Source organism: Erinaceus europaeus, chromosome 4 (genome assembly GCF_950295315.1).
Source record: "Erinaceus europaeus chromosome 4, mEriEur2.1, whole genome shotgun sequence".
In the NCBI taxonomy this organism is placed as follows: Eukaryota; Metazoa; Chordata; class Mammalia; order Eulipotyphla; family Erinaceidae; genus Erinaceus; species Erinaceus europaeus.
Genome location: NC_080165.1, coordinates 97,674,518 through 97,692,354, shown reverse-complemented (window position 1 = coordinate 97,692,354; position 17,837 = coordinate 97,674,518). Strand labels below are relative to the sequence as shown.

At 42.2% G+C, this 17,837-nt stretch overlaps 1 protein-coding gene across 5 annotated transcripts in view; it reads right to left on the bottom strand.

Moving 5' to 3' along the window:
• LARGE1 (LARGE xylosyl- and glucuronyltransferase 1) overlaps positions 1 to 17,837 on the bottom strand; it is a 705,604-nt gene that overhangs the window by 363,184 nt on the left and 324,583 nt on the right. For all 5 annotated transcript variants that reach the window (XM_060190108.1, XM_060190109.1, XM_060190106.1 and 2 more), the window contains one exon: positions 964 to 1,087. In XM_060190108.1, coding sequence (XP_060046091.1) covers positions 964 to 1,087 — 124 coding nt within the window. The remainder of the gene's footprint in view (positions 1 to 963; positions 1,088 to 17,837) is intronic.

Below are 17,837 nucleotides of genomic sequence, written 5' to 3'. Positions count from 1 at the left end.
AAATAAATAAATAAATAAATAAATAAATAAATAAGCAGTGAGAGCCAGCCAGAAACAGCTTTTTGTAGCCAAATTACAGAATGCATTGTAGCAATGACAGGAAGTAGGACAGAAGAAGAGTCAAAAGTCATCAGACATCAAGATTGCACATCTCAATCTTGAAGCCAGAAACGTGGCACCAGGGAAGGCTTCTAAGTGAGGAGGTAATGTGACTGAACAGGCCTCACTTAATTGAAACACTCTGGCCCAACAAAATCCTTCATGTTAACTCAGTTTATTTTTTTTTCCGTTGTTGTTGCTGTTATTCTTGCTGCTGCTGTTGTTGTTGTTGGGTAGGGCAGAGAGAAATTGAGAGGGGAGGGGAAGACAGAGAGGGGGAGAGAAATATAGATACCTGCAGACTTGCTTCACCGCTTACAAAGTGGGGACCGAGATCCTTGTGCTTCACATTATGTGCGCTTAACCCAGTGTGCCACCGCCCACCCACACCTCTAAGTCTTTTAAAGCACATCCACAAACATTAAGTTCCCTTGAGCCTCATAACTGCCATGTGAACGTGGGGTTATCATCACCACTCTATTGATGAAAAACAGACCCACAAAAGCACAGGCTCCTGTGTGTCTTAAAATAAGTAAATGACACTATACAGATTCAAACCCAAGTCCACTGTACTCCAAGTTCAACACTTAATGGGATAACAGAATTTTTCTGGAGGTATGAGTCTCTCTCAGACATCTCCCAGGTCTCTGGCCTGTTCTGCTGGCCAGCATGACAGACAGAGGTCAGCATATACTCTGTGCTAAAGAGGTGGCCACTTTGATGTTTCCAATAATAAGATTATATTGGGCAGCAGACAACTCCTATTATAGTTCAGGCATGTGGGAGCTAAGACTCCTGCCATGGCTGAGGTTCAGTAAACCATAGAGAAGGAGACATAGGAGGGGCCATGGCTCCCTGCCCTACCTTGAGCTCATCTGCGTTGTAGAAGTCCACGCGCACAGCAGGCACCATCCAAGTCTGGAAGAGCGTCGCCAGGATCTGCTCCGCGATGGAGTCGGCAACCAGGTGGAAGTGCAGAGGGTTCCGTCTATGGGAAGTCGGAGGAAGGGGTGTCAGGGGAGGTGGAATGAAGGTCTTGGAATTCCAGCTAAAAGAAAAATGGCTCTTAACAACTAGCCATGAGTGTTCACTGTCACTGGCATCTGTAAAAGAGAATCAGTTACACAAGCAAACCAGGGCTTACTGGGCTGTGTCAGAGCTGATAAGGAGAGAAGAGGTCTTCATCCAACCTCAACATTTGATGGAGGTGACACTCTAAGATGGGTCCCATTCCTGGAGACCTGTGGACCCATCCTTAGGCAGAAGTTGTCCTGATATTTTAAAATAAGTTTATTTATTTATTTATTTTAATGAGAGATATGTAGACATGTAGAGGTAGAGAGAGGAAGAGAGAAAGGGAGACGCAGAGGAGGGGAAGGAGGGAAATGGAAAGGAAGAGGAGAGAGAGAGACTGAGACTAGAGCACTGCTCAGCTCTGGCTTATGGTGGTGTTGAGGATTGAACCTGCGTCCTTTGGTACCTCAGGTATGAAAGTCTTTTTGCATAAACATTATGCTGTCACCACAGCCATGGTTGTCCTAATTTATGTATATTTCCAGTTGACTGTGAACTTAGGAAAGTGAGGAATCGAATCAATCATGGCATCCCATTCAAGTCAACCACCACATGTGTTATGAGGATATTTATATTTTCAAAAATCTCCAGTAGTGATCTCATCAGCATCTATCAAAGTGCATGGTGTGGGGAGTACTCATTAGAGCACACACGGTATCAGGTGTGAAGACCAAGCAGCCCTCAATTCCCATCTGTAAGAAGGAAGCTTTATGAATGGTGGAACAGTGCTGCAGTTGTCTCTTTTTTCTTTCTGTATCTCCTTTTTTAATTTTAAATTTATTTTTATTACGTTTTTATTTATTCGATAGAGACAGCTAGAAATGGAGAGGGAAGGGGGAAATATAGACAGAGAGACAGACAGACACCTGCAGCTTTGCTTCACCACTTGTGAAGCTTTCCCCCTGTGTGTGTGTGGGGGGATATCTGAGGGCTTGAACATGGGTTCTTGTGCACTGTAACATGTTCACTCAACCAGTTGTTCACTCAACCAGTCCCTTTTTTCTGTATCTCTCTTCCTCTCTACCTGTTTCTTACCCGTCAACAAAGAAAGAGGAAAAAATGGCCTCTAGGAACAGCAGAGTAGTCATACAAGTACTGAGTCCTTGAGATAACCCTGATGACTGAAAGGGAACAAATACGGGTAGAGTCCTTAGCCTGACTGCATGCAGTGGACTAGAAACTTAATCCACAGTACTAAATGGAACCAATAATACTAGTTCTGGTTCCTGCATGTCCCTCTGCAGAAGAAAACCAGATTCCTAACCTGGTAACCTGGGGTCCTGTTAATGATTATTAGCATACTATCATTTGAATATCAGCACTATTTTTATCCAGTAGGCTCTTCAGTTAACCAGCTACTGAGGCAGCACTCAAAGTATAAACTAAGATGAATCCACAGAAATGGGCTTGAACCCCAGTGCTGACATTTATTATGTGGAATCTCAGCTAGTCACCTATACTCTGTAAAATGTTGAGAAAACCTCTCCGTCAGGCTACTGTGTTGTAAAATGAGATAATAAGTACAATGTGTAATATGCATTAATACTAAGCACAGGGTAATAGTAATAATAATAATAATAATAATAATAATAAACACATATTACTTCTTGAGTGACCACCAGGCATAAAGCAAATGGATTTTTGGGGCATGATGAGATGTTATGTCTCAAGTACCTCATCATAAGTTAAAAATACTCTTAAGTCAAAAAATGTATTTAGTATACCTATCTTATTGAGCAGCATGGCTTAGCTTCACTTATCTTTATATTTTAGGATTTTAAAGAATATTTTATTTATTTATTTATTGGATCAAGACTGACAGGAACTGAGATGAAAGGGTGAAAGGGGGAAAAGTAGGGAGGGAGAGAGAGAGAGACTAACCGACCTGCAGCACTGCTTTACCACTTGTGAAGCTGCTTCTCTGCAGGTGGGGACTGGGAGCTTGAATTCAGATCCTTACAGATGTGCACTTACCCAGCAACAGCTTCACTTATCTTTCATTGTTTTTTTTAATATTTATTTATTTATTCCCTTTTGTTGCCCTTGTTGTCTTGTTGTTATTGATGTTGTCATTGTTGGACAGAACAGAGAGATTAAATGGAGAGAGGAGGGGAAGACAGAGAGGGGGAGAGAAAGATAGACACCTGCAGACCTGCTTCACTGCTTGTGAAGTGACTCCCCTGCAGGTGGGGAGCCAGGGGCTCGAACCAGGATCCTTAGGCCAGTCCTTGCGCTTTGCACCACCTGCACTACCTCCCAACTCCCTGCTTTACTTAAGTGTGCCCAGAACACTTACGCTGGCCCACAGTTGGGCAGAATTACCTACCACCAAGCCCATTTAGTAATTAGTAATAATGTTCTCAATAGCTCACATAAAGTTACTGACGGCTATGCTGAGAGTGAGAGACAGGGGTAGAATCAAAGGTGTCCACCTCATGACAGGATGGTTAGGAGCTGTGGTCACTGTCACTGCCCAGTACCATGTGAGAAGATGGCACAGTGACTCACTGACCTGGAAAAAGACCAAAATACAGACTATATATTGAATCGTAGCACTTTTTGTATCATCAGGAAGACAATAACAACAACAGAATTTCAAAATGAGTCATCAGAACCAAAGATCACCTGTAGTTCAACGCGAGATACTCTAATAAGTACTATTGTGTGAGTAGAAGTGCAACATTGATTGTGATGTCACAAATGAAGAGTTCTGGAAAATCCATGGGTGAGGATGACCTGGCTTCTCGGCTTCAAGCAGCTCATACTATTCAGAGACAGATGCCCCATAATTAAACAGGAGCATGAGAATGTGATAAGGATTACAGAGTTCTACAGAAAGAAAGGGGGGGAAAGGTGTGTGTGCATGGGGGGCTTAATTTTGACTGGGTGAGAAGGAGATGGAAGAGTTGGAATCAGTTTTATGTACCCGTGGACTTGGACAGAAGGTGGAGGGAGGGCGGATTCCACTGTAGGAGAGCAGCAGGGGACGAGTGCCTGGTCCTGACTGTGTTGGGTGGGAGTGCACTGGGGAGAAGAAACAGTTACAGAGACTCCAGGGCTAGAACAGAGGAGGAGGAACACTGTTCATAGGAGACAACACAATGACTCTTAAGTTAATTAGGGGACTTCACCTGTTGGGTTTGGGATGGGACAAGGTGACTCCCTTGGCTCTCAGCTCCTCATTCTATATTATATACTCCTCGTTTTTCTACACCATGCCCCCTCTCTGCCTTTGTCTTTGCAAGCTCAGTAGCCTCTCCTGCATGTATTCATTGCATATTTGATGATCATATGCCATCTTCCAGGAGAGGTGAGTAAGTACCTTCCAGTTGTGGTGAGTAAGGCACACCATCCCTGCTCTCTGGGATCTCACTGCTATTACCTCTCCCTGGACCCCCTTTTCATCCTCTCCATTCAGCACTGAGTCATCTTCCATCCCACATTTTTTCAGTTTTGATTTGCCCTTAGAGTCTGTCTCTGAAGAGACGGGATTGACTAGGTTAGAGTCTTTTCTCCAGGACAATCATCCAGCACCACAGACACAATCCTTACTTAGGGTCTGTGTTTCTTAGTCCATATTCCCACTTGACTGTGAGGTCAAGGGGATCAGGGATTGTGTCAGTTATGTTCATATGAGAAGCCCTATGATCTAGCTCAGTGCCTGGGGTGCAGCAAAAATTCAATAAATTGGGAGTCAGGAAGTAGCGCAGCAGGTTAAGCGCATGTGGCACAAAGTGCAAGAACTGGCATAACGATCCCAGTTCGAGCCCCTGGCTCCCCACCTGCAGGGGAGTCGCTTCACAGGCAGTGAAGCAGGTCTGCAGGTGTCTATCTTTCTCTCCCTCTCTCTGTCTTCCCCTCCTCTATCCATTTCTCTCTGTCCTAACAACGATGGCAACAACAACAATAACTAAAACAATAAAAAACAAGGGCAGCAAAAGGGGAAAAATAATATAAATAAATATAAAAAAAATTCAATAAATGACAAGGAATGGAAGGGTTGTGGCTAGTAGACTGAGAAGATACACAGGGCTGGCTGCATCATTTAGGAGGCTGGACTAGCTGGATGTGAAACAAGAACTGTCAGGACAGTGTCTGAGGAAGAGTCACAAAGAAGCTGGATCTAGAAGGATTTCTGGAGATTAGATCTTAGATGTAAGTAAAAAGAGGCAAGTGATACTGAAGTTCCTGGGCTGGCAAATAAAGTCCACAACACAACGACTACAACACAGATGCAGTGGAAAAAGATGATAGATCTTGGTTGGACTGTACCAAGTTTAAGGGGAGAGTGTCAAAGTCAGGCACAGATGGATGGATCTAAACTAGATTTGAAGAAAGTTCTTATCCAAGGCCAGGCTGCCAGACACAAAACAAACTGGTACTCAAGAGTGGTAAACTTAATACATGAATGGAAGTAACCAGCACTGCAGAATTTCTGCAAGGACCCACTCACTCCCTGAATACTGAAACTTCTCCATTAATCCACCAATACCCAGGGGCGGAGTATGGCAGCTCTGCAGCATCCTGGAAGTCTTAAAAGAAGTCGCCCTGAGGCAGCAGTGATGAATGGGGTGAAGGGGTGATAGAGCGTTGGTTCACCGGGCAGTGACCTGTCTGAAAGCTAAGGCAGAGGCAAGTAGACAAAGTCTCCAGCAAGACAGATGGTCCAGTCAGCCCTTGGTGTTGGCATAACCTTCCTCCTCTCCCGCTGGAGTCACCACAGAGTCTCTATTACTGAGATTGAATCAAGATAAGTCTGTACAACCGTCAACTTGCTTTTTCATCCATGATGAAAAACCTGCTTAATCATAACTGTGGATGACAGCACCAAGCTAACTGGGCTACTTGTATTTGCTCCAGCACATCACACTTTTCACACATCTGGACCGTGGCTGGTGTAACAACTTCCCTCTCCATAGAGTATCCTCCCCTTGTATCACGGTCCCCTGAATTCTCAGTCATCACTCAAAACTTCCCTTTGTAAGTAATCTTGGAAATCATCAGAGTCCAGACTAAGATTCAGACTTGTTAACGTACTAACATGCTAACTTGGTGGTTCAGATGAAAAGTGAATGCACCAGCTAGAACACAACAGTGAGATTCAGACACAAAACACCTGGCTCCTGGCCTCTGTTATGATGTGAAGACAAGAATCTTTTTTTTTTAAGTTTTTTTTTTAAATTATCTTTATCTATTTACTGGATAGAGACAGTCAGAAACCACAAAGGAAGGAGGTAATAGAGAGATACCTGCAACACTGCTTCACCATAAAGCCTTCCCCGCTGCAGGTGGAGGCCAAGGGCTTGAACCTGGATCCTTGCACATTGTAATATGTGCACTCAGCTAGGTGTACAACCACCCCATTCACCCTGCCCCACCCCACCCATTTTTTAAAACTTATTATTTTTTTTATCAGGGCACTGCTCACCTCTGGCTTATGGTGGTGTGGGGAATTGAAACTGGGAACTCAGAACCTCAGGCATGAGAGTTTGTTTGCATAACTATTATGCTAGCTCTCCCAAGCCCCCCTTTTTTCATCTCCATTTCCCAGGCCCAGCAGAGAGGTAGAGGGGAATGAGTGCTTATAAAACACATGAATATCAGGAAAAGAAAATCAGTACCCAGCTTGCCTTATCACCACAAGAAGGTAAAAATGGATAAAAGTAATTCCTACATTAACTGCTCTGCTGTAGGATATCTGGGTAGGATTCCTAGACTGAATTAATTATGGATTTTTAATTAATTTTACTGGAATACTCACTGCTCATCTCTGGCTAATGGTGGTGCAGGGAGCTGAACCTGGGACCAGGGAGTCTCAAGCATGAGAGTCTGTACAACCATTTTGCTATCTCCCTCACCCTAAGATTGTATTATTATTATTAAAATTTTGGTTTTTTTTTTCCCAGAGAACTCCTCAACTTCAGCTTATGGTGGTTTAAGGAACTGAACTTCAGACTGTGGAGCCTTGGGTATTATTATTAATTTTTAAAGGTTTTATTTTTTATTTATTTTCTTTTTAATTCTTTATTGGGGGAATAATGTTTTACAGTCAACAGTAAATACAATAATTTGTACATTTATAACATTTCTCAGTTCTCCACAAAACAATACAACCCCCACTAGGTCCTCTGCCATCTTCTTCCAGGACCTGTACCTCCCCCCCCCCCATCTCAGAATCTTTTACTTTGGTGCAATACACCAGCTCCAGTCCAAGTTCTGCTTAGTGTTTTCTGTTTTATGCCTCATTTATTCTATTCTCTCTCCCTTCTATTGTTTTCTGTAGCTCATCTATTTTGTTACCCTGTTCTAGTATTGTATTAGCTTGTTTAGCTAGTTGTGCTCTTAGTTCAGCTATTTCAACTTTCAGCTCTCTAATCACCTCCAGCACAGTGGCTGTTACAACCTCTTTAGTTTTTTTCCTCCCTGTAGTCTGAAGCCTTTTTATCTATAAGTTTGTTTTTTAGCTTAATCATTCACTCATGAGCAAGAGGTAAAGCAGGGTGGGAGAGATAGCAGAGTGGTTATGCAAAGAGACTCCCACACTCCAAAGATCCAAAGCCTTGGGCTCAATTCAGGTTCTCTGCCAGCAGTCAGAGCCAAGCCAGGCAGCAATGCTTAGCCCTTTGAGTTTCTTAACAAGTCCCATTTATAGTCTGTGGGTTTTGAGGCAATTATTCACTGTGTTCTCATCAGGAGAACAATGTGGAAAAGCTCCCACTATACAGCCCCACCTCTAAATCACTGGGGTATAGATCTTCTCTTGAGTTTCCTGGCCAGTTCTCTGTCCCCTAATGTCAGCACAGGGCCTCTCCACTGCTGCTCCAGCGTCCAAGTGGCAGTAGCATTGGAGACTCACAATTGCATTTGGTGAGCCTTAGGGGCGTCCTCTCCTCACTTCAGCAGTCTTTTTATTGGTGAAACAGACTGGAGGTGGATCCTTAACTTGCAAACTGCTGGACTGTTAGTAGGCACTAGGGAGAAGATATAGGCTTTAGCCCCAGGAATCTCTCCTTAGGCTCCTCTCTGTTCATGAGCCACATGTGTTTTCACTCACCAGTAACTTTGTGGGTTCCCAAAGTTGTCCTAGTCTCGTCTTGTTGTGGTCTAAGGTGATCTTTGACATTCTTAGTTGACCAGGAAGAGGAAAGGAGAGAAATGCAGCTGCTGCTATTCTGCCTCCAGAAATCTGGGTATTATTATTTTTTAATTGCCACCAATATACTGCTGGGACTTGGTGACTGCAAGGCAAATCTACCACACTTGGTAGGTTCTTGCCCTTCTCCACCCACCCCCCTTTCCTTTCTTTTCTTTTTATGATAAAGACAGAAAGTAATAGGGCATGGGGAGGGAAGAGGGATAGAGAAGAGGAGAGACACTGGAAGCACTGCTATACCATTCATGAAGGGGGAAGATCCTCGTACATGATAATTTGATTTACCAGTTGCACAAGTGCTTGATCCCAGATTGAATGATCTTAAGCAAATTGCTTTATCTCTGTAGGCCTCCATTTTGATGTCTTCAAAAACTGGAAAACAAATGGTGGGCATATTGCCTTGGGGAATTGTGAGGGTTTAAAGAAGATAATCATAAAGTGACAGGCATGTCATAAGATTTTAATATCTGTCAACTATTGCCATGTTCTGAAGGCTTGTGTCTCTGATAGGATTTATATGTTGAGTCCAACCCTCAAAGAGGATGGCACTGGGTGGGGTGGGAGATGGCTCTGAAAGGTGATTAGGTCACAAGGACAGAGTCCTTCTGAGTGGAAGGAGTGTTCTTCCAGAAGAAGCTCCTGAGAGCTCTATCAGGTGAAGACTCAGTGAGGAATCTGCAGAGGAATCTGGTTCCCCAGAACCAGACCATGTTGGTGCCAAGATTCTACACTTTTGTGTCACCACCACTGTTAGCAGTAAAATTACCACTGCGTATGAGTCATTCAGTCCTGGATTTTTTTTTTTTTTTTTAGCAGCCCAAATAAAGGCCACAAAGATCAGCTTACGATGCTGTTATTTTCTCTACTGCTTTTGCATCATTTTCCCCCCAAATATTTCCAATTAGTCCTCCTCATCTATAGAAAAGAAAACAAGCTGCATAAATAGGTGTCCCACCAAGAGCCTAAAGCAGTAAGTACACAGAATGAGGGCCTGGGGGAGGCAGAGAAGGAGAGAGTACTAACAACAACAGGAATGTCAGGCCATAGGTGGGCCACAGTGTTGGGCAGCACTTACAATTGCAAAGACTGAGATGGCCCACCTGCCAGGGAGCCATTTGAAGAGACAGACATTGTCACTCAGAACATCCCTGGAGAGGGATGGAGCACAACTTACACAACTACACAAGATGGCGCTGCTAGGAGGACACAAACACTACCAGGTGTGAATGGTGAAGAGACCACATCACACCAGTGGAGAATCTAAATTTCCATGGGTCACAAGGCACTTAAATAGGACCTTTTGGGTAGGAAAGGCTGGAAGGAGGAGGGAAGTGTTCTGCAGGTTGAACAGGTGGGGAGATAGGGAGCATGTCCAGAAAAGGACAATAATCTTACTTGGGTGGACAAGACAAGAACATTAAACAGATATTTTCTCTTTGTCGGGATTAGGGAGAATAGAGAAAGTCTTAGCAGCAGGCAGAGCATAGTATCTAGGTTCTTTTCTCTAAGAGAAAGCCAGACAAGGTTTGGAGACTCCACAGGCAGCAAGTTAGAGTTGTAATTCAGGAAGTAAATGTGGTGACAGAGCAGATACTGGATGAACGTAGGTTAAAAAGACTATCTTAGCAGAGGATAATGTAAGAATTCCTCAATCCCTTCCCTTTCAGTCTGCCTCTGTGTTATTTAAACTCTTTCTCCGGAAGGAAAATAAACTCCAGAGAGAAAATGAGCATGCCTCTGGGGGTGATACTTACATTCAAATTGCCAAAAGAAACTGGCTGTCTCATGAGTTTCACTCATTACAAGACCTTGAACTTGTTCAATCAGCGGACACCCAGAGTCCCCAGCACAGGTGGCTATGGACAGCAGTCTGCTGTCACTGTCTCAGGAAGCCATTGCAGGCTAACCAGCTCCTATCTCACTCTTGAAAAGTGGGATGCCCAGAGAGGTTCTCTTATTGCTTTGAGATTATGGGTTCATGTGCAAGGACCTGGGTTCAAACCCCTACTCCCCACCTATGGTGGTGGTGGGGCACTTCACAAGCAGTGAAGAGGTCTGTAGGTGTCTCTCTCTCCTTCTCCCTCTGCCCTCTCAATTTCTCCCTGTCCATCAACTGAAAAAAAAAAAAAAAATGGCTGCCAGGAGCAGTGGTTTCACAGTGATAGCACTAAGCCCCAGAGATAACCTTGGTGGCAGGAAAAACAAACAAACAATGATCCACATAGACAGTACCACAAGGCAGCAAGGGCTTCATAAAGACTGACTGTACCACCCTTCATGACTTGCAGGGACATCCCACAAATAAATCCCTTTATCCCTGTCTCTGATCTTTCCTCCAGTAGATCCTCTAGCCTGTATATCTAGTGGGTATTTTGTTAAATGATCACATGACCAAAATATGTAAAGAGCTCAGCAAACTCAGTAACAAGAAAGCAAATGACCCCATTCAAAAATAGGAAGAGGATAATAAAAGAATTTTCCTCAAAGAAGAGATCCAAAAGGCCAACAGACATGAAAAAATACTTCAGTTCAGAGCTTGTGGGGACAAAAGAATCCTCCTGCATTGCTGATAGGATTGTAAATTGGTCCAACTCCTATGGAAAGCAGTCTGGAGAATTCTCAGAAGCCTAGAATTTGTAATAGCCAAAACCTGGTCACAATGCAGGTGTCCAACAACTGATGAGTGGCTGAGAAAGTTGTGGTATATATTCACAATGGAATACGACTAAGCTATTAAAAATGGTAAATTCACCGTCTTAACCTCATCTTTGATGGTACTTGAAAGAATCATGTTAGCTAAGAATGAGAAGGATGAATGTGGGATAATCTCACTCAGAGAAGTTGAAAACAAAGAACAGGAAAACACAAAGCAGAATTGGACTGGATTTGGTGTGTAGCATCATAGTAAAAGACACTGGGAGTGTGGGGGGGAGGGTTCAGGTCCTGGAACATGATGGCAGAGGAGGACCTAGTGACAGCTAAATTGTTATGTTGAAAACTGAGAAATGTTACACATGTGCAAACTATTGTATTTTACTGTGACTGTAAACCATTAATCCCCCAATAAAGAAAAAAATAATAAAAATAGATGCCAAGTCATTGATCATCAGAGAAACGCAAATAAAGACAACAATGAGATACCATTTCACCCCTGTGACAATGTCATATATTAGAAACAGTAAAAAAACAAATGCTGGAGAGGTTGTGGGGACAAAGGAACCCTCCTACACTGCTGGTGGGAATGTCAATTTATCCAACCCCTGTAGAGAGCAGTCTGGAGAACTCTCAGAAGGCTAGAAATGGATGTGCCCTAGGACCCTGGAGTTCCTCTCCTAAGAATATATCCTAAGGAACCAAACACACCCATCCAAAAAAGAGATCTGTATACCTATGTTCATAGCAGCACAATTTGTAATAGCCAAAACCCAAAAGCAACCCAGGTGTCCAACAACAGGTGAGTGTAGGTGAAAGTTGTGGTCTATATACACAATGGAATAGTACTCAGCTATTAAAAATGGTGAATTCACCTTTTTCACTTCATCTTGGATAGAGCATGAAGGAATTGTGTTAAATGAGATTAAGTCATAAAGAGTAGGATGGGGTGGGGGTATAGCATAATGGTTATGCAGAGACTTTCATGCCTGAGGCTCTCAAGTCCCAGGTTCAATACCCCACACCACCATATGCCAGAGCTGAGTACTGCTCTGGTAAAAAAAAAAAAAAAAAAGAAAGAAAGAAAGGAAAAAAGAAAGGATGGATGGAAGAGTAGGATGAATATGGGAGGATCCCAGTTATAGACAGAAGATGGAAAATTAGAACAGCAGGGAAAACACAAAGCAGAACTTGGACTTGGTCTGGTGTACTGCACCAAAATGAAAAACTCTGGGGTGGGGGAGTGTACAGGTCCTGGAACATGATGGTGGAGGACACAGGTGGGGGTTAGAGTGTTGTGCAGAAAACTGAAAAATGTTGCACATGTACCAACTACTGTATTTTACTGTGGACTATAAACCATTAATCCCCCAATAAAGAAAAAAGTTAAGAACTTTTATATTTCAATGGATAACATTAAGAAACTGAAAACCATAACTAGAATAGGATATCAATATCTGCAAAGACTATGTAAGGTATTTGCAAACATAATATTATACAATTCAATCAATACAAGTAAGCTGATGAAAAAATGAACAAAAGATTTGAACAGCCATTTCTCAGAAGCAATATACCAAATGCCAATAAGCACAATAGAGAACTCAGCATCACTGATCACTAAGAATATGCACATACAATCAGTGAGACATCACTTCACATTCAACACAAAGGTTAAAAAAAGATCATTGTTGAGGGTATGGAGATAGTGAAACTGTTACTTTCTCAATTTGGAACTGAAATATGACCTAGCTACTTTGGAAAACAGTTTGTCAGTTTCTTAAGATGTCAGTAGCCAGTCCCCATTGCTGCATTATTAGTGACTTCATTTCTAGTTATATACAAAAATAAAGTGGAAACAATCTTATGGCCACTATGAATGGGATGAACAAAGAATCATAGGCTCACATGATGGAGTACTACCAAGCAGTGGAAAGGAACAGTTTTTTATACAAACAACATGGACAGGCCTTGGTAAATGAAAAAAAGCAGTCAAAAGAGACTAAACAGTACACAACTTCATCTCTGTGAAATGTCTAGAATAAAGAAATCTGTAGAAAAAGAAAACAGATTCTTGGTTGTCAGGGATGTGTGTGTGTTAGGTGATGGAGGACTATTGAAAGGCACTGCAATTTCTTTTTAAGGTGATGAGAAATGCCCAATACTAGATAGACTATTTTATGAATATACATAAAAACCCTATTCCATACTTTTAAAGAAAAAAAATCATGCACATGAATTACATCCCAATACATCTTGTCTGAGTTGCTAAGTGAGTCTGAAAGGGAGTATTGGAACTAGCCTGTGTAGCTATTGCTGGGTTTATTTTTTAGTGGGTTCTGTTGTTCAGTAAATTGTTTGCCCATGTGAAGAAGGCCTGCAGTTGTGCAGCCTGGCTTCTGACCAGAATATAGAACCAATTTACAGAGACACATGTACACAGGAGTGGGGGTGGAGGACACACAGACACACACACACACACACACACACACACACACACACACACATCAGATTTGAAAGAACACTCCAATCCTGAGCTGGGATTAATAAAGGAGTTTTATTCTCCAGATGTGCTTTCTGATACTTCTTTAGCAATTGCCTCCTAGCTCACAGAGGTAAGAAATCATTTATTTCTTAATTTTTTATATTTATTTATTTTCCCTTTTGTTGCCCTTGTTTTTTATTGTTGTTGTAGTTACTATTGTTGTTATGATGTCGTCATTGTCAGATAGGACAGAGAGAAATAGAGACAGGAGGGGAAGACAGAGAAGGGGAGAGAAAGATAGACACCGGCAGACCTGCTTCACCGCCTGTGAAGTGACTCCCCTCCAGGTTGGAAGCTGGGGGCTCAAACCGGGATCCTTCTGCAGGTCCTTGCGCCATTTGCAGTTAACCCACTGCGCTACTGCCTGACTCCCAGAAATAATAATTTATTTATTAATTCCCTTTTGTCGCTCTTGTTTTATTGTTGTAGTTGTTACTGTTGTCGTTGTTGGATAGGATAGGGAGAAAGGAGGGGAAGACACTGGGGGGAGAGAAAGACAGACACCTGCAGACCTGCTTCACTGCCTGTGAAGCGTACCACCCTGCAGGTGGGGAACTGGGGGCTGGTACCAGGATCCTTAGGCCAGTCCTTGTGCTTTGCGCCACCTGCGCTTAACCCACTGCACTACTGCCTGACTCCCCCCCACCCCCCAGAAATAATTTCTAATGAAAGGGTTCTGCAAATCTCAAAAGTACTCAAAAGGTGACAAGTCTCCATTCTATTCTCTTTTGTTCAGAAAGATTAGTAAGAATTAGACAGATGTTCTGGACATACTTACACCAAGGTGAGTTTCCCTAGCTGAAGACAGTAAAATTTCATTCAGGAGAATCATGAAAGGTATGATTTTCTCAATAAAACATTCACTATTTTTTTCTATACAACATCAAATATTCATAGTTTTGTATAGCAGTCATCACTATATATGGTTTTTCAGGAGCACTAATTTAAACCCAAGAAACAAAATATCTGCAACAAAAAATCGGATGAGGTCCCTAACTTAATATAGAATAGGCAGAGAGGGCCAGGCAGTGGTGCACTTGGTCGAGTGTACACATCATGTGCAAAGACCTGAGTTCAAGCCCCTGGTCCCCACCTGAAGGAGGGAAGCTTCACAAGTGGTGAAGTAGTGCTACAGGTGTTTCTCCTTCTAGATTACTCTCTGCCTCCCCTTTCCCTCTCCATTTCTTTCTGTCCTATCAAGTAGAAAAAAGGAAAAAAGGAGGGCTGAGAAAATAGCTCACTTAGCTATGTGCTGCTTTGTCATGTGCTCATATGACCCAGGTTCAAGTCCAGTGCCCACTACATTGAAGGCAGCTTCGAAGGTGTAGCCTCTTTGATCTCTCTCTCTCCCTCACTCTCTCTTTACCTCTCTCTCCTTTTTTGCCTCAATTTAACCATAAATGAATGAAGGATGGATGATAGATAAGATAGATAGATAGATAGATAGATAGATAGATAGATAGATAGATAGATGGAACAGGCCCTACATAGCCTGCCTCCTTAGACTAACACAGACATCAGCCTGTGCTACAGACAGCCTAGACCACATTTTGTCAGCAAAGCAGGGAGAGTGCATGCTTCATCTTCAGCAGAGCCTGCTGACTATGTTCTTAATGAGTAACACTCCCGCTTCCTTAACTGTTCCCCGGTTCCAGGTGGGATGCAATAAATATGGTAATACAAAGAGGCAAAGATGATTAAACCCCAGCTTTCTACCTGCTTTCCCCTTCTTATTTTGTCAGGACTGTGCCACAGTCCCTACAAGGCAATTCAAAGTCTGATTTTATTAAAATATACAAGGACATTTGGGCTGAAATAATCCTTAATTATTAAGTTTACAATGGAATTGCAATTTGAGGAGAGAGAGAGAGAGAGAGAGAGAGAGAGAGAGAGAGAAAGTAAGAACTGGTGATAGCAACTTGAATGATCACTGAATCTGTAACACTTAAAGATGTGAGAAAAGTCGGCAGTCAGAATAAGGGCTTTTCATTGTGAGCTCTGGGTTTGCGGGAGGACACGTGGCCTTGATACTAGGGAAAAGTTCAAGGACAACTTATTATCTTGCCAGGAAAGCTCTCTACTGGGGGTTGGGGGGAAGGCAAGAGAAGGACTAACTTTCCTGAAAAATCAAAAGGTTTAGAGGGGAAAAAATGGCTTGAGGATTTGGCAAATCCTAAATTTAGAATCTAGGAGCACTCCTGATTCACCCGTGATCTTGAATAACCTAATTAACCTCTCTGAGTCTCCTTTCACCTTCCATTTGTGGGGAAAATGGCATCTGCTTTATATAATAAATGTAATGAGAGGGAACAGGATAAATAGAGTGGAAGAGTGAAAGAGAGGCACCAGTAGCACAGATTTCCCACTCATGAAGCTTCCCCACTGCAGGTGGGGAGTGGGGGCTTGAACCCAGGTCCTTGTACATGGTAACAGGTGTGCTCTGCTGGGTGTGCCACAGTCCAAGCCCCAGTACAAGTCTCTTACATGTTTAGAACTATTACTTGTCCATGCAATTATTTCACCTGTATTGAGGTATAGTTGACAAAATCCTATATATTTAAGTACAACATAGTTTATTATGTTATGAAAATTAAGGGAATAAGTTTATATATTCATACATTCTAAAATAATTAAAACCTAATTAAAGAGTCATAATTAAAAATGAATTAAAGAACCACCACATCATACAATTATCATTTCTTTTCCTTTCTTTTTTTTTTTTTGTCACCTGGCTTCGTGCCTGAGTGATTTCACATGTAGGATCCATCCTTCCATTCATTTTTTCCTTCCTACCTCCCTAGTGCTCTCTCTCTCTCTTGCCTCAAGATAGGAGACAGACAGAAAGGAAGAGGAAAAAAGAAAGAGAGAAAAAGAGAGACACCATAGCAACCCTCCACCACTACCCAGCACAGGTGTTCCCATGTGTCAGCTAACACCTTGAATCTGGGCCCTGTTGTATGGTGCAGTGTGTACCATACACTGAGTGAGCTAACCCTGCCCTCCTGGAATCCTCTTCCATGCTATTGTCTTAAGTCTTACTAGAATACTAATATCTGGGCTTTATATATCTCTTTATATACTTAGCACCTCAAAAAATAAAATTGTGGGGAGTTTGGAGATGATGAGAGGGGACACAGCTATGATGCCAAAGTTTACTGTGACCCCAGCAAGTGTTGAAAATGAAGAGCAACAATAGAGCAATGCTGCTTAAACCAGTGACTTCTTTTTCTCTGGCTAAGAGCTCAGACTCCAACTAAAATGTCTGGGTTCAAATCTAGTTCTGTTCATCTTCTCTGTGATCCTGAAACACAACATTATGATCCACTGTCTCACTGTAAGATGGGGAAGATAATATAACCCACTTCATGGAGGCATCAGAGAGTGAAATGCATTACTGTCAGTAGAGCAGGAGCTATGTCTGTATTTACTAAGTAAATAAAATGCAGAGATGTTCTGCATAGATGATGCTTACCATGTACAATAGAGGACTCCACTCCAAGGCAGGTTGGGGAGAGGAAGTCAAAGTTCTAGAAAGCACAGCAGCTAATTTAGGGGTCATTGTGGCAAGCTCAGACTAAGAACTTACTTTCTTGTCTTTGTTTTATTCAAATTACAGGTTCTTCCTTTTATTGTCTGGTAACTACTTCTAGAATAAGTTAAAGCCTGAGTAAGCAAGAAGACAATTAGAGACCAATGCAATGGTCTTGAATATGCTGGTTTTTGTTATTTTTTCCTCCCAGTACTTTAGGAGCTCAAGTGAAGCTTAAAAAGAAACCCCAACTGCTTGATATGTAAAGTAAGGGGAATAACTCAACTTCTTTCTGGATCACAGGGCTATGCAGAGTAAGTGAATCGTCCCAGCAAACAAATATTAAATTTTCACAAGCTGATTCACCTTCCTGGCCATGAGGTAAACATTTAGTTACCCCCCAGTTTTTTTTCTTGGTTTACTAAAAGACCAGTTTTCTTGAGGAGCAGGTGTATCACAGGTTATTTGCAACTGGGGTTAAGACTACAGACATTCCCTTGATAAATTTTTCCTTAAATGTTCTTCCATCTATGTGACACAGATGCATATTACACTATTTTCTACAAGGTGAATTTTCACTCCTAGATATTTTGTTTTAATTTTTTCCATTCACGTTTTATCTTCACAATAACAGTTATATATCAAGATGACCAAAAACACTAAGATACAAAAGCAAGATCTGTCTCCAAGTGCAACATGAAAAATTTAATTCTTTGCTTTCTTCTTCCCCAGATAGTAAGGGTAGTATTGGGGGGGGGGGGAGAAAGAGACACCACAGTGAACTGGAG